We start from the raw sequence: 23,100 nt of genomic DNA on the forward strand, positions 1-23,100 counted from the left end.
GGAGCTGTTGTATTCACACTGTTTTAAATGCTAACAAGATATGCAATAATCTATTACTGTTCTCCTCAACAGCACTAGACTCCTCATTTTAATCAAAAAGCTATGTCCCTCCTGTTTCATGTGTCTCATTTTGTTTATATAGTTATATAACCACTTAAATTTGACTTTGGTGACTAAGTCTTGTTCAGATCTACCAGCTAACATTTTAATCAGCATTTTTAACGTGGGTGGCTCTCTCCTAGTTTCTAATAATTTTCTCTCACTAGGGAACATCCAAGTCTTTAATCATGCCTTTATTTCCCTTTGTACTTTGTAGTTAGGTTATAATCCTACAGTAAAAGCATCTTTATGTTTTACTTCTTATTTGTCATGTACTTTAAAATATTTCATTAATACACCCTCTAAGAACAGCATAGAACATTCCAGTACTCTCTGTTGTGTCCTTACCTTTAATCTCTTTAGTCCACTGAATTACTTTATGTTTGATTACTAGGTTTGTGGAATGATTCAAGAAATATACTTTCCACTCATAGTCTGAGCACAGGAAATTTTGGAGTAATATATAAGCATTAAACAACAGCCAATGCATATTTGAAAGAGGAATACCTTTGTGTCAATACTGAGTAGGTAGTTTGACATTTGCTATTCTATCACTTCAATAACTACTAGCTTCTTACATAGCTTTCTCAACCAAGCACTGAGTATAATAAAATTAGATGATCACACAATACCATTAATAGAATTATGTGGATGCTTAGGTGAATTTTTGCCAGGAGTAAGGAATTAGACATTAAAGGAATATTTTAATTCAAGCTAAGCTAAAAAAGAGAATTTTGCACTGCAAAATATATTACAAAGAAATAGAGTAAGACCTAAACTATCATCATAGGCTGAAAAACTGAAGAACTAGAACAGTATGAGTTGTTCACATGGATTAAAATGTTTTATACATTTGGCTCTCTGAGGAAAAAGACAATGATATGAGCTTGAAATGAAGAATTTGATTTTTTTCCTGATTAACACCACTTCAGTAAAATGTACCATGTTCCATGTAGCTGAAGTAAATGATAGTGGTGTTCTGGCGCCACTTTCTTTATAAGCTGCACTCATGCACAGCTGATCACACATGATAATCATGCTTCCACCACAGTCTGGAAATCTTTTTATCTGGCCCAGTTAATTTCCAGGGGAATATCTTCCAGATCCAGAGGAGTCATCCTACTACTGTACTCTTCATCAGAACCATCATGAAATACAGTACTCCCCTTGATATGTATAAGTCCAAGTATATCATTCAAGTGGAAGGGCCCCAAAGATTTCTAAGATTTCTAGCAAAGAAAACTGAAGGTGTTAAATCCTTTGACTATCTTGATAGATTTTTCATGTATCTTCTTACACTCAATAGGTGCCTGACTTCTCCAAGATGATCTGTATCTCATTTTTTGAGTAGTGAAGGACCCAGTCCTATTTGCCCTCCTGTTGCTTCACTAACCAGTGGTTTTCAAAACAATCATACTAGGCATCTAAATTTCTGACAACAAATTAACAAGACCCACTGTAGGGATAGTTTTCTTAAAGTTTTACTAGCCTATGGAATAAGTTACCACTACAGGTCAAAGTGCTATTATAACTATCTTTAAGCTTAGTCTTGATGACTGGATGGGTAGTCACAAACCTACGCTAGCTTTTTAAAAATTATTATTATTATTTATTTATTTATTTTTTTTTTACAAGAAACATCTTTATTAAATTATCATGTATGACATAGGCAATCATACATTTACATAAAGGAAAATAAACCATGTTGACATAATTTTTGCTACAAACATACGTCACAAACCATACCGACATGATTTTAGTTGCAAACATTATACATCACTTATAATCTATCCAGTCATTGTCAGCCAAACATTACACATCTCATTCAAATACTGACTTCTTTTAAACCTCATTCTTCCCTTGTATGTACTGTTCCCACAAGTCCATGAACCTTAAGCTGCTGTACATAGGGAGGAGAGAAGTTGTAATTCTACTTTCACTGAGCTGTAAGACTCGCTCGCCTCCCCCAAAGTAAATTAAACTTTTTAGATTAACTTAAGCAACCCTTTGTAACAAGGCACATGGGCTTCTATGTTCTGAGGACATGACCTTTATAGTAAAATATGTGTGAAGGAGCAACAGATAAAGCAAGTTTATTAAAGAAAGATTCCTCCTTCACTTACAGTTAAACTACACTGCCAGATATCTTTTCTTCCTATGCATTTAAATAATTGAAGGAAATAACTGGAATGCCTTTCTTGGGGAGAAACTTGCCTGTGGGTGTGGCTCAAATAGGAGTATTTCATGAGAATAGTGTGGGTGGGGCTTAAGGGGCGCCAGAGCAGTACTTCGCCTATGACGCCATTTCAGCTAAGGCCGGCCCTGAGGACTGGTTACCCAAATATGACACTTATATAGTTACTGACAAGATGCCCGTACAGATTAAATTGATACATGCAATCATTTATAAAGCCATTAACAGCTTTAATTTTTATTAAGCCCATCAGTAACATTGATATGAGCAATAGTAAATCAAAAGAGAAAAATGAGGGCACTCTTCAAAAATCAAGTGACTGATCAACCAGATCTCTATTGACAAAAACTGCGGCAAAGTTTAGCATTTTAGTTTCTGAGTAATGAATGGACTGAAAGTAGCAGACAAGTATATGTAAATCTCCCTTTCTATGAAACACAGAAAATAAATATATCCCCAACACTTTAGCTCTTTCCTTTAGCCAATCAAAACTGGGAAGCTAAGAGTTTTTAAAAGTGGTTTCTGCAAAATGTGCCTTCTTCATCAGGTAAGGATGATTTGTTGCCATGATACGGAAAAAAGTAGCATGAAGATAATATGCATACCATGACTTTCAAACACGAGGTTTGAGGTAGGACAGCTTGTGGGTATTGTACTATTTATAAAGAAATGATGAGGTCAACACAATTTTCTACAGTCAATACCAGCTGCTATTAATGAAATTAGGGAACTTATCACTTGTACTATACAGTACCGCGGTGGTGGTGCTGCGGTAGCGTTGTCGCCTCACAGTAAGACGCTGTCCAGTTTGATTCTCAGCTAGAGCATCTTCTGCGTGGAGACATGCGTAAATGGGCGTACCTTCGTTGAAGGTTGTACGTCAGAGCTGGCAAGTCAGTACGTAAAAATCTGCTGCCAATCATTAGTGGACCGGAGTTCCGCTGTGGCGACCCCTAACCGGAAAAGCCGAAAGACACAACAACATCACTTGTACTATACAGTGGGCAGTTTATATGGTCCAATGTACATATGGGGCTTTTTATGCAGGACAAACATCTAGAATGCTAAAACAAGGAAGAAGCAAACATTTAAGCAGTAGAAGACATGAATGTGTTAATAACAATTTATATAAACATATTAAAGCCCAACTAACTACTGGACTTGTTTTCATTGTTACTGACAGAACTGTGCAATTGGACTTCAATAAGTCTGGTTTGTCTCATATTTTAGATTTAAAAAGAGAGAAAATTGATTATTATTTTTAGAGCCATATTTAAACCTGACCTTAATGACAGTTTCATTTCTAGTACAAAGCTGATGCTGTGCTAACTTTATATATTAACAGAATTAGGTTCACATACTGGTAAATTTGCACCACTAGATGGAGATCAGAGCTATGAATGTTATAAAAGTACACTTGCTACAGTGAAGCATTGCCTTCAAGAATGATTTTTTCTATCTAATACCACTACTGTTATGACTGGAAATAAATTTGTTACATAACACACATATTTAGAGTTGTGACATTTGTTTATACTTCTTTTATAACAATGCAATTTTCAAATGGGTTGCATATTACAAGACTGAGGCTTGCATATTTACATATCAGGCTTAGTCACAACACACTGAGGAAGCCAGTTATTTGGCAAAACCAGTTTGTATCTCTGTTGCCCTTGTAGGAATAAATGTGAAAAAATTATCTACTGAAAGCTGGATTTTGTTTTATTGGTTGCTGAAGTGTGTCATACACTGTGATGGTGTTAAGATTCACTATTTGTTTTGATTTTAATTTTGCTAGTTAAAATAAGCAACCAGCAGGAACATACATTAACTATGTAAAAGGCAAATGACTATTTTTTTGTTTAAATGCACAGAACTTTCTTGTGACCACTTCATTGGAAGGGTATCAACTGAGAGACAAACGGATTAGGTCTTGCAGACATTGTAAGATTTTACTTTTTACTTTTTAGACAGAAGGCAAAATGTGGCTTCTGCTACCAACTGTTCCGTTCCTCAGCTTTGCAGTTACCTATCTGGTAACCTCTGGATATGTTGATCAGGGCTTTTGTCAAGACATAGATTGGAAATGACCTGAATATCTCGGCTGTCTTCCAGCACATCAGTTATGCTTTAAATTATTTCAGAGCCACATTTCTACTATTCAGTAAAATAGTGTTGAGAAATAATTACAGAACAGCAGCAAGGAATCCTGATAAACAAAGCTGTGTGTACCAACATAATAAGCTCAGACAGCCCCAGCTGCTGGACCATAATGTTTATTTTGTAAGCAGAGGATATAGAAATTCAGATCAAATGATGTTTTGCTGCATTTCAGTGAGATTGTCCTTGAGAGGAAGCTCCGTCCAATCTTAGGAACTTCTAAAACAGTCTACCACAGTCAGGACTACACTTAGCCATAAGACAAAGAGGTGACAATCAATTTTAGGAAAGTCTCTAAGTAAACGTGCTTGACCTAGTTAACTAGCTTGCTGTGTCAGCAGCTGACAATATATGCACACAGGTGCTTTATACCAATGCAGATTACAATGAATATGGCCCATACAGAGTTAGGTTTGCTCAAATAAAAAAAACAAGACCAGAGGAAAGATACATTTTGCAGGTAACATGCAGCTTTTAAAATAATGGAGAAGGATGGCCTAAGCTCTAAAAGGTATATAAAATCAAAAAGGTCCTCCAACTCTAACCACATCCTCCCATTGCATATCAGTGAAACCAAGAATCTAAGCCACATGTCAGCTGCTAAGTATTGAGGTAATCTGGAACTCACTTATTTGAGTTTATTTTTGTATGTGCATTTTGTAATTATATGTGAGAGAGAGATAGAGAACAAGAGAGAGATAGATATATTTATAGATATATAAAGATACACATAGATAAAGTTAAATTGATATCTATACACATGCATATATATATATATATATATATATATATATATATATATATATATATATATATATACATGTGTGTGTGTCACAAAATGCACATACAAAAATAAATATTTTATGTATAATGAAAGAGATGGTTTTACACAGACATACACATGCACACATAAGCACGCACATACACCACACATATACAAACACACGTGTGCGCACACACACACACACACACACACACACACATATGCACATGCGCATACACAGATGCAACAGATTTTGTTTGTAAACTGGAAATTTTATTTTATAGTATAGTTTTGACAAGTATTACTTGAAAGCATTATACAATATATAGTTCTTCCTTACTGGATATTTTGTTTTGGAAAAAAAAAAAGATATGAAAAAGATGATTGTAACTCTGAAAATAATCTAATACTTTACGGTAGTACCACTTGTTTATGACAATTATAAAGCCATTTTAATTGTACCATCTTTAACATATATCCAATAGAGACTTTTATCTGTAAATAAAATTACCTAAAGTTTATAACAGCAGCAATGTGACACAGGGAAGTGAAAATTTGTTATCTTTGTAACAGATAAGTTTGTAACAGTAGCAGCATGACACTGGGACATGAAAAATTCCCAAAGTTTGTAACAGTAACAGCAGCAATGTGACACTGGGAGGTGAAAATGCCTAAAGTGTGTAACAGTAAAGCGCATAGTTTGTAACAGCAGGGGGAATTTGCACCCATGGTGTCATGAACTGCTTGCACTGGGGGATTTGGTGCTAAAAGAGACAATGTGAACATTTTGAGTTTGACTGGAGTAAACCTCCAATGATACAAGTGGGATTGGGATTTTAACTGTTAAAATAAATTTGTTGTTTGAACTACGTATGTGTATATCTGTTTGGTTTGAATGTACAGTGGGTACAGAGACTGTTTTGTATATGTAACACGTAATGTTTATGTTTGCCAATTTCTGAAAGAGCACTGTCACATTATTTAGGGATTGACGACAAATAAACTGCACATCTGACCAGGTTAAAAAAAAATTTAGTGTATATAAATAGCTTGAGATCAGTAGATAGATAGATAGACAGATAGATAGGTAATGCAAGGAAGATCTGCCTCTTAATGACTGGTAACTCCTAGAAGGCAATCTCTACAATCCCCAACTCCCTGAAGGTATTTCTGGAATGTTTTAATACAATTTGGCTCATCTGTGAGACTGCAGGTATATGAGATGGCTTTTCACCCCGTTTAGTTTTTTTTTCTCTTTTTCATATGGTTGTCTAGCTGTGGAGTTAGTATTTATAATTATGGGGTAATGCGGGTGAACCCACACATGGTAGTGCTGGGGGCGGGGCTTACCCTCTGCAAAAACAGGGTGTTAAATTTACCATGTCTACAGTTTTAGCGGGTACATTGTGAGATGAGGTTTGCTTTGTCCTATTCGCTGCTGTATCATTTTACTTTGCGGACCTTTAACAGACCCATAGTGTGTACCACATAAATACGTTTAACTTGGAGAAGTTATTTTTTGCATTCTTTTTACCTCTTCACATTTGACTTCAGAACAGAAGAGAACAAAGAAACCACTGATATGTAGTACAACACCTCCCTGCAATATAATTGGTAGGCCAAGCCATTCTCATTTGATGGTTTAGTTATCATCCATTAACTGTGACAGCTTGCTGGTTTGGGGTAGCCCCTGTCATCTTGAAGAAGCCCCTGATAAAGAATTACCTACTTAACAGAAGCAGTAGTAAGACTCAATTAGGGTAAGACTCAGTAAACCAGAAACATCTAGAGTGGCTGAGTTCCCAGTGAAGCAAAAAGGGTGCTTGTTATTAATGGAGGACCTTTGGATACTACTGCTTACAAAGCCACAGAAAAGCAACTCAGTAAAGTGTCTTTTTCAGTGATATGTTGTGATGTGCTGTAAAGGAGTCAGCAGTTCTTAATCTAGAAGATTCTGGCTCTTATGCCATCAAATTCCAAATCTGTGCTCTAAAACTGATAGAGAGATTCACCTGCGGGAATCACTGAGATGTTCTTATACTAAGAATGACTGGAGGTTGTTGAAAACCCCACATCATTCCATGAAGAAAAAAACAAATGATTATAACAATTCCCAAAACATCATAAGGTAATGGGAAGGTTTCTATGAAAAACATTCTTCTCTCTTTCAAAATGAAGGCAATCTCAGAGTGAGCTGCTTTACAGACACATTTATTGTCAGCTGCCAGATCCACTGACTGCACTGAAGAAGGTCATTAGAAGGTAGGCATTACCACAGTGAAACTTTTTTCCATGCCTTCTTATGCTTCTCATGGTTACAGGTTAACTTCTGGACTAAACTCATGAGCCAAGAGTTCATATTCTGGCCCTTAGCAAGAAATATAGACCTTGCACTTGCATGTATGCCTAATGCTTCCATAAAAAGTACCAGAAAAGTCATTTTGGAGAAGAAAGGAGCTATAATTTATGAACAGCTGCTGACTGGCTCAATAAGACATAGCCCATTAGCATTTTAAATTACATTTGTCTTAACTGCAGGAGGCCAATCTGTAATGCTTATTTACTTAATTTAACATTGCCCCCCCCTCCCGTTTATTCCTCCTTTTCTCCTCCCCTTTCTTCAGCCTTCCCTATGCCCTGTTCCTCTGCCTGACTTATGCCTTTTGAAAGTATAAGTGGATTCCATCTCAACTATAATGTGGCAGTCCACAGCATGGGTTGACACAAACCATACAGTTAAGAAGTAGTGTTGTAGATCTAAGGAGTAGCCAGCTTCAGCACTCTGCTCCCTGTACACCCTCCTCCCTCTGATCTTGCTGGGTCTTCTAGCTCATATGAACATTTCACATTTTCCAAACATAATTATGTATATTTTTAATATATATTTCCTGTCCATTCTAGTCTCTAATGAGAAAAAAATGTTGCTGCTCTGTTCTCTTCAGTCAAAGCCATCTCACTTTGTTCCTTTTTGAGCCAAAAAAGTCATAAGAAACACACCTTGTTCATTTCTTGTGAAAGCATCATCAATTGAAGCTTCACAACTAATTTATTCTTACAAAGATGCAGTAGTTTGCATTTGTCTGCAATTTTTCTCCCAGAATGGACAACTTTTCAAAGTCCTTCCTTAAACTCTTCTCCATTCACCACTGCTGTACTTATCTTTTTATCATACACTTATCTAACCATTCAGAGGTGGATGAAATGAACACATTGAGAATTAGGCCTAGGATTGCCCTATGCACTACAATATTAATAATGTAGTCCCTTATTTCTTGCAGTATCTCTCTCGCCGTATACATCTGCAGTCTACCCCCAGAAATGTCATAGTGCAGTTTCAGTTCTCCCTGGAAATTATACAGTTTTTTTTAACAGCCACCAATGTAGAACCAAATCGTTGTTTTTGTTTAAATCCTGGGATATGAAATTTAATACTAATGCTATGCCAAATATGCCTGCAGACCAGCCATAATGGTTGATTGAGAGTGTCTGATATTTCCATCTGGCCTTGAACACATCTTGGCTATTGTACGGTGGATTCTAGTGGAATAAGCAGACCTTCCTTGGGATGTTCTCCATGACTTTTCCTGTCACCACTGTTAAGGTAACTGTCCTGTATTTCCTGAAATGTGCCCTTTACCAGTGCACATTTACAAGGGTACCACTATTGCCATATTGCAGCCATCAGGCCTTTCTGTACCAGCCAAAAGATGCCCCACCAATACACTGGCTAGATTTCTGTGGACACTGCAACTCATACTTCTAGGTTTCTGTAGTTTACCCATCCTTATTGCACCCCTTCTGTCTTTCCACCTCCTCCTGTTCTGTCCTGGTGTCCATGCTCTGGTTTACTTGTGCTGCTCATACTCCACCCAGATGAGCACACTGCTCTTCCTTCCCTTTAAGAAGAAAGGAATACAGTACCTCTTCAATAATTCTGTTTTTGCTTGTGTTCTGTGATTTCTCTCTTTGTTCATTATAGCAAGAACTGTGTGTCCTTTCCTCCCTTCAGCAACATACCTGTCTTTTTCCCCCTTGTCTACCACCTTTTCCCAATTTTCCTTTCACTGACGCATGCACTGCCCTCACCTCCTTTGTCACTTTTTTGCTGTCTTCATGCACTGAAACCTCTTCTCCTCCCTACTCCACCTTTCCACCATTGTTCATCCCAGATTTTGTCCTAATCCTTAGTCTAACCTCTCTTTGTAGTCACACTATTTTTTCTCTTTCTCCCGTTTGACTCCTACTGAAATTCTTCATCACAGCCCAGAGTACTCTGCCACTGAACCATTCCCGCAGCTTACTTTGCCACTGAACTGTTCCCACAGCTTACTTTGTCACTGAACCATTCCCACAGCTTACTCTGCCACAAATCATTCCCACAGCTTGTCCACTCTCATTTTACTTCCAGTCCCTTAATTCATATTCCAAGTCAGTGTAATCCACCCAACTGACATCTACCACCATTGGTTTTGTTTCTGGTCTCTTTTCTCAGTGTAAATCTTGCAGTGGTGTTATTCTTTAAAGATAATGACATCTTTATATGGATGTCTCTTTCTCCTTCTTCCTTGGAGAGGGAAATTTTTTTCTTCATTGTACAGTCCTCAACCAGCTAAATGAATTCCTTAAGATCCAATACATTAGTCAAACCCTACTCCCTTTTAGCCAATAATTTGGGATCTCCCAGTCTGCCACTGACAAATTTGGATCCTCCACGAATATAACCCTCTTTCTTCTACTTCCCTTATTCATTCTCTCCTTCAGGCTGTCATCTTCCTCTTCTCTTGAGGTGCCTGCGACTGATGGTAGTAAGCACTTCATGTACCTACTCTACATTCTGGTATGCAGGAGTCCAATTCATAAAATCCAGTCTTACTGACTATACCTTACTGCACTAAACAATAAAGCACAAAGTGGCAGAAAGATAATAAGTAGTATACTAGCTCATGTTATTGTCTATAAAGGCCATTGAAAAGAGCAAAGGCATAATGCAGAGACCAGCATTACAGTGTGATAATATGGCATAATGCAGAGACCAGCATTCTTCTTCTTCTTTCGGCTTTTCCCAGTTAGGGGTCGCCACAGTAGATCATCTGTCTGCTCATGATTGGCAGTGGAGTTTTACGGTGTCGAGTTGCCAGCCCGGCGCCCAACCTTCCACAGAAGGCACACACACCCACACACTCACACCTAGGGCCAATTTTAGTGTGACCATCATTACAGTGTGATAATATGGTACAGAATAATCACCTGCAGACACAGCTGCATTGCTGATACTGTTTTCCAAAGGGCTTCCTGTAAGTATTCACCAAAATATATGTTGGCAATTTGGGAGGGGGTGACTGTGTGCCTATGGGTGTTTCTGTTTCCTAACTTCTCACATGCTTCATAACAGACTATGCAGTTTTCCTACTTCCACTGGTCTGTGCCTGAATATGTGCATGCATGTACTTTGTATGTATGTACATTATGCCTAGCTGTCAAAACAATACTGAAATGCATATGAGGTGCATAACCAATTTTTCATGAACCGCTCTGGTATGCCATCTTAAAGCATGGTGCACCACATCAGTTCAGCATAGTGCTGACAGCAACCTCCTTTTTGTTTTCATATACTCTTTTTCTCTCCCTAGACAGTGAGCAGTAGTGTATGAGGTTGTTAGAAGTGTTATGGGATGAGACGTGGGGAGCTGTAATTTATAATGGAGCCAAACATGAGAGAAGCACTTACATACAAGTTATTCACTTCAAACAGGATAAGACAGCACCTAAATTAATTCAGGTTTTCTTTTGTATAAATATATATATATATATATATATATATATATATATATATATATATATATGTATATACACACACATACAGACACACACACACACACACACACACACACACACACGCACACACACGCACACACAGATATATATATATAAATATTTACATATACACACAGACACACGTGTGTGTGTGTGTGTGTGTGTGGGTATACACACACACACACACACACACACACACACACACACACACACACACACACACACACACACACACACATCTATAGATATATAGATACACACACACACAAACACACACACACACGCGCGCGTGCGCGGGCGCATAACATGACAGAAGTAATAGGCTCTAAAAATGTAACTTTTAAAGATTATTTATACAACAAAAATATCATTACAACAGGAAATTATCATTACAAATATCATTACAAAATATCAAAATATCAAAATAATCATGTTAAAATACCATTATAAGAAAGCTAGTAAGAAACACGTTCAAAAAAGATAATGCATAAATTGTTTTCCCTCCTTTCTTAACAGAACTGGAAGTATAGAGTACAAAATAATAATTGCTCAAGTAATAGCAGGTAATAGCTTGGGCAGATCCAAAATTCTGTATGGGGTAAACATAACCAAAGAACAAGAAAGCTATGTTTTTATAAGAGCTGCAATTTGGGCAATGTAAGCAGTGAGTAAACTGGAAAGATTAATGAAAGTAGCCGGTCATACTGCTATTTCTTTGTTATTTACTTAACAGTAGTTGAGAAGAAACATTGTCATGTAACAGTTCTACCTCAAATTCTTTATCTATGGGTATAGAGGGCTCTGCCTACATGAGTGCAAAATGTGTTAAACAGCTATCCATGGACAACTGATTTAATTATGAGTTACATCTAAGGTTGTTAACTTACCAGATATGCAGTACTATGTTTTACCAAATAATTATTGTGTCAAATACTTCTAATGAGCTACAAGGCACTTAGAACATATAATTCTAACACTCCACTAAAAACTGCAACATGCCTTTACATACTAAAACAGTGATTCTTGGGAAGTTATCTTTAACAATAAACTTGGCTGAACAGACGTGAACTAGAAAGCAAGGAGTCATAGGCCACCCATATATATGACTGCTGGTTTGCCAGATATTAAGAAATCGTTTTGCAAGCATTCCAGAAGTGGTATTAACAAGCAATCAGTGAGCAGGAGTGACTGACCTTGGCATACATGGATGAAGAGAATTTATGAATGTTATAGCTGGTTCATGCATTTGTTACTATATAATAACATTATTGGAATGATTGCGATAGCACTGAGCAGAGGGAGGTTTTGTACCTGCTTAGTTATTTTACTTTGCATGCATTATGAAGCTCAGTTCTGAGAAGCTGTATACATGTTTCTAGCTTACCTGTTCTCCCATTACTCCTTTTTGTCCAGGTTTTCCCTGCAATAAGGGACAAACACTATGTTTAGTAATTTCTAATAGTCAAGTGAATGCACAGTTTGCAATAACAAGACTACATATACTGGCAAAGATAAACATTAGTAACTCCTTTTTGTAGGCATAATGCACAACGTATCACCCAGTGCTTGCTTGAATTGGCTTTTCAGGGGTATAACAACATGGCAGCTACTTCTATCCATTTTGAATTGTACTCCTTTAATGGAAATGGGCTTTGAGTAGCAACTTTACATCTGAACATAAACAAAAGGCATTTTTCTTAAAACAGTCTCTTTCAGCAATGTCTTTAGCAAGAAATACTTATTGCATCTTTTACTGTAATTTAATAAAACAACAAAAATGTGCATGTCATGTCCTATACCATTTCTGATGCCACAGCACTCCAGTTTCCGAGTGCTACTGTTTTTGTACAACAACAGTTGCAGAGAAGTAAGGATAAAAAGCCTTCACATTCCTTGCAAAGTTTTGCATGAAGAAACTGCCCAGTTATATAAACACAATGTAACGCCTGTATAAACAAACTCTATGATATCTCACATTAACTTAATGTGCAAGTGGCTGTTTACATTACAAACCAAGCATCATTCATTTATCTCCTTAGGTTTATCTCTGTTCTTGGTGAGTGCTATCCCTACCATTTAGAAGTTGTGTGCAGGCTTAGAGACATCAATTGCCAAACATCTATTTGCAAACCACTTAATAATTTTTCCACAATCACTTGAAACCTCCAAACTAGGTCCAAGTATGTGCTGTCTCTGTTCTCTAACTCTGCTTGACTGGAAAGAAGATAGTCAGTGTCGTTTTTTTTTTTTTTTTTGATTATTTTGATCAAGTATATTTCCCAGTAGTTATTTGTTGACAAAGGAAATATATTAATGAATGAATCAGTGTAGTATATAATTCAAATGTAGATTCACATATATTATATACAGCACACAGAACGTTTTTTCACCCACTTAAAATACTTTATTAAAATTAACCACTCTGATGATGGCTACTTAAAGCAGACTAGACAGCATGTCAGGTATCTCTTCTCATGTGTCTGGACACCTCTACCTCTCTTTTTCTGCCTGTTGCTCTGAACAGTACTATATGCAGTCAGATAATCTCAGTACTGAGCTAAATGTTTCTCCAGTGAGTGTCTCAAAAATGTTTTGGGCAAAGTGGTTGTATTATGTATTAATTACCTTAAGTTCTACCTACTTGTTACATTCTGATATGACTGTACTATACTTCAGTCCTTTTCTGCATGACATCCACTTGTAAATCACATAAAAGTAAAGTGCAAACTTACCTAGTTTCAGATTAAACAAAACAGCCAATAAGACATACAAATGTCCATGCCATGGATTAAACTCAATGCAGATGTGGAGACTTCTGACAACTTTTATTTTCTAGTCTTAACGTTAACCATGTAAGTAGGCTGATGTATACAACTTTTCAGCCATGACCCAGGTCACAAGGGCAAGAATAAATACAACATGTGACTATAAGGACAGTTTAGTATGGCCAATCAAATAGCAGTGGAAAGAAAATGGAGCATCCCAGAAAAACAACACAAAACAAAAAAAAAAAACTCATGGAGACACAAGTGGAACATAAAAACTCCACGTAGACAATGACCAGAATGAGGTCTGAACCCCTGACTTTGGAGACAGCAACAGTGAAACCCAAACTTTTTAGAATATCTTTCCTACTACATTGTAGAGAGTGGCACACCCTATAAACATCCATATATCCTATTAACATCTATAAATAACTGAAGGACTTACTTTAAGGTTCATAGGTTCATACTAGGCTATCTGCCCTAGGGCATTTGTAAGCCTAGCCAGAGTGTGTTTGGCTTTCACCACCCATTTTAAATTAATTTTGCTATGCCCTTTTTCGAGGTTAGTATACTGTGCCTCTGTCTAACAGTGACACAGAAGTGATACCCGGGGTAAACCTACGATCTCCCATCCACTCATCAAGATTCCTCTTGAAGAGAGTCAATGAGGGACTCTGCCTAACCTGGACTGGGATTTTATTCCAGAGTGAAGGGAGCCTCTGGGTTATGAATCTGTCCCTCCAACATGTCCTATTTATTTCAGTGCTGAGGTTCAAGTCTCGAGCGCGTAGCTCGATGGGATTTGGATTTTCTGAGGTGCAGCATGTCCATTAATTCCGGGTTGGACATGGCTTTATACGTCAGGCACAGACCGCCTCTGAGCAGGTGGTATGCCACTGAGTAGAGCTGGAGTTTCTTTAACCAGGCAGCATATGGCATCTGTTTGAGCCCTTTGATCCTCTTGGTGAGGTACTTTTGGGGTCTTTCCAGTTGCTGCAGGTGTCTGGTAAGGTACATCCCAAAAGGGGCATTGTACTCAATTATGGGCCTGATGAGGGATGAGTAAAGAGGCACGATGACCTCCCCTGATCTAGATGTGAATCCCTTCATGATTAGGTGGGCTATATAAAATGTTTTTCTAACCACTTTGGCCACGTGGTTGTCAAATGAGAGATTGCTATCAACTTGGGTCCCCAGGTCCCTAATTACTTCTTCTGTACTTAATGGATTACCACCTATGTGGTAATTTGTGGGCACTTTGTTTTTGCCAAAGGGGATGACTATACACTTTTTGGCGTTTAGCTTGAGGCCATGGCTCTGGCACCAGTTGTCTGTTTCTATGAGGCCTTTTTGGAGGATGCTTGTGTCGGCTGGAGAGTCGATTATGGTGCCCAGTTTGCAGTCATCTGCGAACTTGGTCCACCACAGTCCTTCTGTGTTGGCCTGTACCTCCGAGAAATATATACCGAACAAGAGAGGTCCCAGGACTGAGCCTTGTGGGACGCCACTTGTAACTGGTTTGGAGTCTGACATGGCTCCAGCAATTCTAACCATGTGGGTTCTGTCCTTGAGCCAGTTTGCAACCCATCTAGTGACATAGGGGTTTATATTTAAGCTGGTGAGCTTATCTATAATGCCCGAGTGGGGTATTGTATCGAAGGCTGTTGCAAGGTCCAGGTAGGCTGTGTGGACCACCTTCCCCTCGTCAATGGCCTTGGTGACAGTTTCAAGAAAATCAACCAGGTTTAAGAGCCAGGATCTGCCCTTAACAAAGCTGAACTGGGTAGGATCCAGTGTCTGTAGGTCCCCAATATCTTTATTTATGAGGTCCATGATGATCCTTTCCATAGCTTTGCAGACCAAGCTAGTCAGGCTTATGGGGCAATAGTTTCCAGGATCCGTTGAGGCACCACCTTTGTGGAGAGGGACCACTGTTGCTGTACGCCACTCTTTGGGTACATATCCTGTAGTAAGGCTGAGATTGAACAGTAGTTTTATGTTTGGGTTTAGCTCTTCTTGGAGTTCATGTAGGACGCAGCCCAGGACACTGTCTGGTCCCACTGATGCTGTGTTTTTAGCTTTGGAGAAGGCAGCTCTTACCTGAGCATCTGAGATGTCAGGGGGGCAGCACTCTGCTGGGATAGATATTTGCCCTTTTGGTGGGGAGGGGGGGGGGGAGAAGTTTGCGCTGAACCTGGCAATGTCTATGGGTTTGGTGTATTTTTTGTCATTTTGGACTAATTCTGAGCATATCTGGGAATTCCCACCCAGGTTCCTAACATAACTAAAGAAAGCCTTGTGATTATCCTTAGTGTCCTGTGTAATTTTTCTCTCAAAGCTGGCCTTAGACGATTTTATGAGTGCCCGTAGTTTTTTGCTAATACTGATCAGAGATGCCTTCCCTTTTTGGGATTTTGCTCTATCATGTAGTAGCTTCCTCCTTCTATTGTATAGTTTGTTTATGGCTGGGGTCCACCAGACAGGATGTCTGCCTTTGGAGGATTGGGTCTTGGTTTTATTTGGGATTGCATGATCCATGCATTCCTGAAAGTGTTCATAGAATGCGTTTATAAAGGATTCTGCGGTCTGGGCTGTATTTTCCACAGGCCCAGGGGCTTTGAAGGATTCCACCTCGGTTTTGAGGAGAGTGAAATTTGCTTTAGAGAAGTTTTTCACTGTGGTTTTCAGGGCAGGGGGTGGAGTCGGAATGTGAATATCCAGTGAGATTAGTTTATGGTCTGATCTTACCAAAGAGGGATACACTTCTGGTCTGGAGCATAGAGTCCCCATGTTGGTGATGATCAGGTCCAGTATGTTTTCCCCTCTTGTGGGAGTGGTAACAAGTTGTTCCATAGCATTTGAGTTTATAAATTCTAGGAACCTTTGGGCTAGGGTGTTGTAGCTAGAGTAATGCTCCCAGTCTATGTTTGGGTAGTTGAAGTTGCCCAATATAATGGTGTTTGGAGAGACCTTCATATTTTCCAGTATTCTCAGGAAGGCCGAGTGGGGTTCCTGAGTTTGGGAGGGTGGTCTGTAGCAGGCTATAAACTGGAAGACAGTTTTACCCACTGTTAGTTGCACATGGATAGTCCCTGATGCTTCGTGCTGTGCCACCAACCTGGAGGTGTGGGTATCTTTGACGAATATTGATACTCCCCCTCCTTTTGTGGTTCGGTCCAAGTTTTGGCACCGAAAAGCATGGTATGAGGTATAACCTGGTAGTGCTGGGGTGCTCTCAGGAGCCTTGAACCAGGTTTCTGTTACTGCACAGATATTGATGTTCTCCATGCTAAGGAGAGTTTCGAGTGCGTGCATCTTGAGGTTTAGACTTCTGGCATTGAGTAGCATTACTCTTAGTTTCTTATCCCTTGTGATACCTATGGAGGTGGGTTTGTCTTTTGAGCCTTGCCTAAAAAAGGCACTATGGGGGTAGCAAGATCCTTTGCCAATATCCAAAAGCCCAGGGGTGACAGGTGCAAGCCGTCCCTAGCAAAGCATCGTGGCTTGTCGAACATGTCATCCCAGGCTGACAGGCATTGGATCCCCTTTGAATGACACCAATACTTAAGCCAATTGTTGAAATTGATCATCTTGTCTTCATATTGTGGCATCATTCTTGGTGAGGGTAAGATGCTACTTAAGGTCAGGGTCATACCGGCCTGGGCTACATGCTCAGAGAGCTCCTCTATGTCTCTTTTCATGTAGTCCTGAGAGGTAAGTCTCAGGTCATTCACACCAGCATGGACAATGACTGAGTCATATTTGTACTTGCCTTGGAGTGACCTGAGTCACTCCAAATAGGATGGAAATACATCTGTACAGTGTTATCTGCCTACACCTGCTTACCTTTCTGCTAAACTATTCACTATCCTATCCACTACCAGTCTCACTTGCTACCTACTAGATCACGGTTACTTATAAACATGTAACTTAAGTCTTATCTTTTCTTATAATAACGATGCTCATTTTCATTGCACTAGGATCTAGGCAGTATTTATAACCACGGGCGTAGAGTGCAGCAGGGCTGGATAGCAACAATTTCTAAAGACTGGAGCATGATCAGTTATATAGTCCTGTCCCATAATGCAAACACAGTACTCCATGCATGGAGTACATATACAACCGCCCCCCACCTTTCAATTGTTTATAAGTCAAAAAGAGTACTGTCTGCTTCAGAAGGGATAACCTAACATCAACCAGCACATAATTACAACAAATGCAGCTCTTCTTATTACAGTGATCAATCTCCCCTGCTTGGGTGTTGCTTCTTGGATTATATATAAAAAAAAATTCTGCTTACTTCTGCCAGTATGCCTTAAGTAAACACTTGCTCATTTAACACATTTACTGTTATTGTCTTGTGATAAGTACATTTGTCTTGTAGCTGTTCCATGCTTGAATGTTCAGCTGATAGATGAGTACAGTTTGCCAAATGAGTATACTTACCCAGTAATCAAACAAAGAAATATATAAAAATTACAAAAAAGTACTGACATGCAACAAACACTAGAAAAAGCCCATAAAAAAACTCATCAAACTTCACTTTGAATGCAAAATTCATTCGATTAGTTAAAAACAGTCAAGTTAGGGGCAACCTCAAAACTGCACCTCTAGTACATTTCAGTTGTGTTCTGCTGGTGGGGACAACAAAGCATGAGGTACTTTACCAAAGAGTAGTATGACTCCCAAAACTGGCAAAGTGTACCATCACTACTTAGCACTAATACTTTTTCCACACATAAAGTTCTCAATGGCATGCAAAATAGTAAGCACAAGCCAGAACTGTCCAGCGTTATCACTTACCTACTGCATAATTATATCTGCAGGTGACTAAATATGCTAAGAAACAGAACTCCAGTAGTTGACACATTTCTCACTTTCATGTATACCCACACAAATGAAATGAGATGCCACTTTTTTTCTATGAACACTGTGCTTACATGGTGTCTAGGGCAAGTTAACCATTCTAGCTTGTTCCAGTATTCTGCACAGTTTTAGTTATGGCAAACTTGCAAGTATGAAAAAAAATGTTCTATGCTGTATACTGCAAAGTCAAGGTAAAAACAATACATCAATAAATAAACATACACACACACAAAAAAGTAAATGCATGCATCCATCAGTTGGTGATATTCTGTTACATTTTAGTATTGAATAAAGGCGAAGGAACATGCAAGAGAGTTAGGACTTACTTTTATTCCTGGAGGTCCATATGGCCCCCTTTCACCTGGAAGGCCGGGCACACCTGACACACCCTAAAGGAAAAGAGAAGAAGGCTAATGAAATATCTAAACTTGCAAGTGGTTACTCACAAAAATGTGCATAGCTAACTATAAAATCAGACAAGGCCTCTTGCACAAAACATGGCTAATACCACTACACAAGCAGTATGGTCACGCAGTCTGAATATCTTGAATTACTATACAAGCAGGACAACCCTTATGAAGCTAAAAGACAATGTCAGCTGTTGACCATGTTACACTGAGAAGGGATGAAACTGAGAGAGGGTATAGCAGAGTACAACAGGAGATAAGTACTGTGTTTATACAACTAGCAATAATTTGCATAGCAAGGAAAAATGCAACAAAAGCTGCACACTGGCGAGACATTATTAAATCAACATTTTTTGAATGGGGAGCATGGGACGGGAATGGGATTTGTATTAGCAGTTAAGGTTAGAGTATTAAATAAATCCGATATTACTAACTCCGTGCCGCTCACACAAAGCAGTAATGCACACATTATCATCCAATAGGGATGGACCAGATTCTTCAGGATGTCAAGGTCAGATGACCATGATAAACTAGAAGATGAACCTGTCAGGTTAAGTGGGACCAAGCTATGCTTCTCGTCTTATCTAAGATGAATGGCACTGCCTGCATGTTGTAGGTCTAGGTATTTCACTGTGTGCTGACTGCATAAAGCACTGCCAACAATGCTCCACATGGTATGAGGCAAGCAAGCTGTGGCAAGTAAGCATGGCAGTGACATGTGATTTGGCAGCCAAAAGGCATCCCATAGCTTAGGAAGACATGGGGCTAGTTCCTCTTGTTTCACAGTGTATGAATGGGATTCTCAAATTTAAGATAACTTCCAAACTTTCTCATCTGTCTGAAATGTCAAGTTTTGCATATCAGCCCAAGACAAAAACTTGAAATGTGAAACAATGAATTAAGAGCAACAGGTGAAACCAAGTGGGGCTAGGAAGTTAAAAGGCCAAGGATGACTATTTAAAAGGAAGGATGGAAAATCAAAAATAAAAATATACTTACTGGGAATCCATTCATGCCTGGTTCTCCTGAGTCACCCTGCAAAAGTAACACATGCATTCTGTAAACAATAAAGTAAAAGTGACACATTACAGCAAACTGCTTTGAAAACAACACAAATCCATATTAGTTTACTTAATTACTTGAATCTACTCCTTTTTCGTGTTCATACTGCTATTTGCAGTATGTAGAAAATGTGATAAAATTATAATTTCTGATATGAAGTGGTAAAAAGTATGCATTCTGTGTCTTATTCATATCAGCTGCAACAGGAAGCAAACACATTTTGAAAATAAATGGCTACATTGCAATAAATGATGGGAACATTGGAGCAATCTGCTGATTAACAGAAAACAAAGTATAAGTGCATAAGCATTTATGGTCAATAAATAATGAGGCTATATTTTATGTATGGTGACTTTTATGTAGTTAGATGTTGACCATGAGGCTTGACCACTTAGTCCAGAATACTGTCTGGAGAAGCGACTTGATCAGACTCATACAATGGGCGAATGCAGGCTGAAGGATTCAAAATCAGAGTACAGCTTGATAATTGCTCATAAGCGTAATCCTCTGTACTTAATGATTGATCCCAGCTCATACACTACTTGGATTTTTCTGAACATGATTTGTGTTCTGAACCATTCTGATATTTCATTCTTTTCTCCCTTCCCTCTCTTTTTTCTTTTCTCACTCTCTCTCTCTCTTTCTCTTATCCACAGTCCTCATGCTCTTACTTTCCTGTCAAATGTATAGTTAATAAAAGGTGCCAAATATCTGTAGAAAGCAAAACAGCAGTTTATATACAATGCAAAAGTAATAGTTAATGCAACCAGGTCTAAAAAAATGAACTATATGTGGGTTCGAGAAGTTTTAAAGTGAGCCTCTATATGACTTGTGATATCAGCATTTAGGCACAATCAAAAATGGGTATACCAAAAAGTCATAGAGAGAACATTAGTGACATAATGGTTTTCCATATCTAGCCTTTCACTGTATTTAGTGTAGAAAGTTGTGAGTGGATGTTACATTGTAACTATGCTATTGTGACGTAGCAATATAGTATTATGCATTTCTGCTCCACTACCACTTGCCCAAGACTGTGATTTTTTCATGGTGAGTAGGCTTGCATACCTCTTTATGTTATGTTGAATTACATATGTTTAATAAGTCTCTCCTTTAAGTGCACTAACATTCTACTGCCCCTCCATCATTACCGTCACCTCAGTCTGCATGTGCACCACACTCTGTTGAATGCCTCTGTGGATTCCTTATCCACCACCCATTCTGTGAATAAGTATTGTTAAAGATCCAGGGAGTAGTTAGTCCCTGTTTTGACTACAACATTTTGCTTCTAGTAGGATCACTGAAAAAAATTGACATAAGAAGAAAGGCATGCAAACAACAATCTAATAATCTGACCACATGGTGTTTCTTTTGAAGAATCAGAGAACTCCATCTGGAACAGGGATAATGTGTGAGTGATCGCCCTTCCCAGTATACCCTTGCCCCACTAATGATAAACAAATGGGCCAACTGGTCTGGAGGGGGCTGATGACTGACAAGCAGTAAGGACAATGTGATCCAAAAATAAATTACGTTAACACATAATATCCCACCCTGAAGGCTACGGACAGGGTCTCCCAAATGTCCTTCTTGATTCCAGGCTCCACCAAGTCCTCTAGTTTATCCAGTCCTTCCCTCACTCAGTATATCTGGAAACAGAACAGATAAGACACACAGATGAGTATAATAATCTCTCTTGTGATGCATGTTCAAAGTTCTGGACTCTTTGCCTCTTGTCTAGCTGCAGGGTAGTGAAGTGCTGTGATCTTTGGGACCTGTGCTGAAATAATAAGATCCCAAAGGAGTCAGGTTTGATAAGCTTAGTGAGGTGACTTGCCTAAACTTACATTGCAAAGAACATTCACCTATTTTATGTATATCATAGAATTGGAGTGCCTCCAAGCTGCTAAAACAACATCACTAATGACATTATCTAGTCACGGAGTAAGCCAGGGCTCCTCAGGCTTCCTCCCAAGTAAGTCTAATAAACATGTCTGCAGAGAAGAGAGAGTGGCATAGGAAAATTTTAATCTACTCTGCATCAGTCTGAGGGTATCTAAAAACAGGGGTCATCTAGAGAGTAAATACATGAGAGGGGTGGCCTTATTATCACAGTCATTCTCAGAGACAGTGGTATTGAGATGTTTAGATCCTTAGAAGGCCCTGAGGTGAAGATAAACCAAGCCTCTGCTGCCTGTGGGTTTGAGCTCACTCAAAGGTATGTCAGTGATAGACCAGCTCAGGTTGTCTGAGCAGCTATATGCAGACCTAGACCATGAGTTAACAAAGATAGAGTGGTATGACAAGAGTCCTATACTGCAGCATGAGTGAGATTCAGATCTAACTCTCCAGTACTGTGATCATGCATCAACATCTCAAGCTCCCATCACATAACAACCACACTTGATATCTAAGCCCTGAGGCATAAAAACCTCCTTGATTTGGTTTCCTCCAGTCCCCATAGGCCTAATGACCTAACCCAGCAAGAGAGTCCCCATTCATGAGTACCTACAATCCATGACTGGATGACTCTATGAACTAATGCCCAAGATCAGGCTGGTCCACTAAGCGCTTCAGCTGATCATTCAGAGACAGAGCACTACAGGGACCTTGGGATGTACACATAGATTAGGAGCCACAGGCATACTTTAATCTGCCTCAGGATCCCCATCTGAGGCCGACAACTTGTTCAGGGCTGAATTCTCACTGGTCAAGGGCAATATTGTCACCTGAAGAGTTTCAGGTGTCAGCTGAGCAATGGGCATAACTTGAGAAGGTGCAGGTCTGTATGTGCCCTCTCAGGACTTGTTTTTGTGGAGACACTCTAGTTTTCATGGAGGGGCTGTATCCTTTTACACATAGAGAGCACTTGACCACCCTCATCTTTAAAAAGAGAGCCATAATTTTTCCATACTTTGACACTAGTTGCTGGAATGAACCTCTGGCACTTGTAGCAGCTGTCAACAATGT

At 39.0% G+C, this 23,100-nt stretch overlaps 1 protein-coding gene across 1 annotated transcript in view; it reads right to left on the reverse strand.

Moving 5' to 3' along the window:
* COL4A2 (collagen type IV alpha 2 chain) overlaps positions 1–23,100 on the reverse strand; it is a 1,470,466-nt gene that overhangs the window by 671,106 nt on the left and 776,260 nt on the right. Inside the window, exons 9-11 of the mRNA XM_044071270.1 lie at positions 20,068–20,103; positions 18,988–19,050; positions 12,415–12,450 (exon numbers count right to left, since the gene is read on the reverse strand). Of these exons, the coding sequence (XP_043927205.1) occupies positions 12,415–12,450; positions 18,988–19,050; positions 20,068–20,103 (135 nt within the window). The remainder of the gene's footprint in view (positions 1–12,414; positions 12,451–18,987; positions 19,051–20,067; positions 20,104–23,100) is intronic.

This window comes from Protopterus annectens, chromosome 5.part0, assembly GCF_019279795.1.
Source record: "Protopterus annectens isolate FY-2018-M chromosome 5.part0, PAN1.0, whole genome shotgun sequence".
Taxonomy (NCBI): domain Eukaryota; kingdom Metazoa; phylum Chordata; order Ceratodontiformes; family Protopteridae; genus Protopterus; species Protopterus annectens.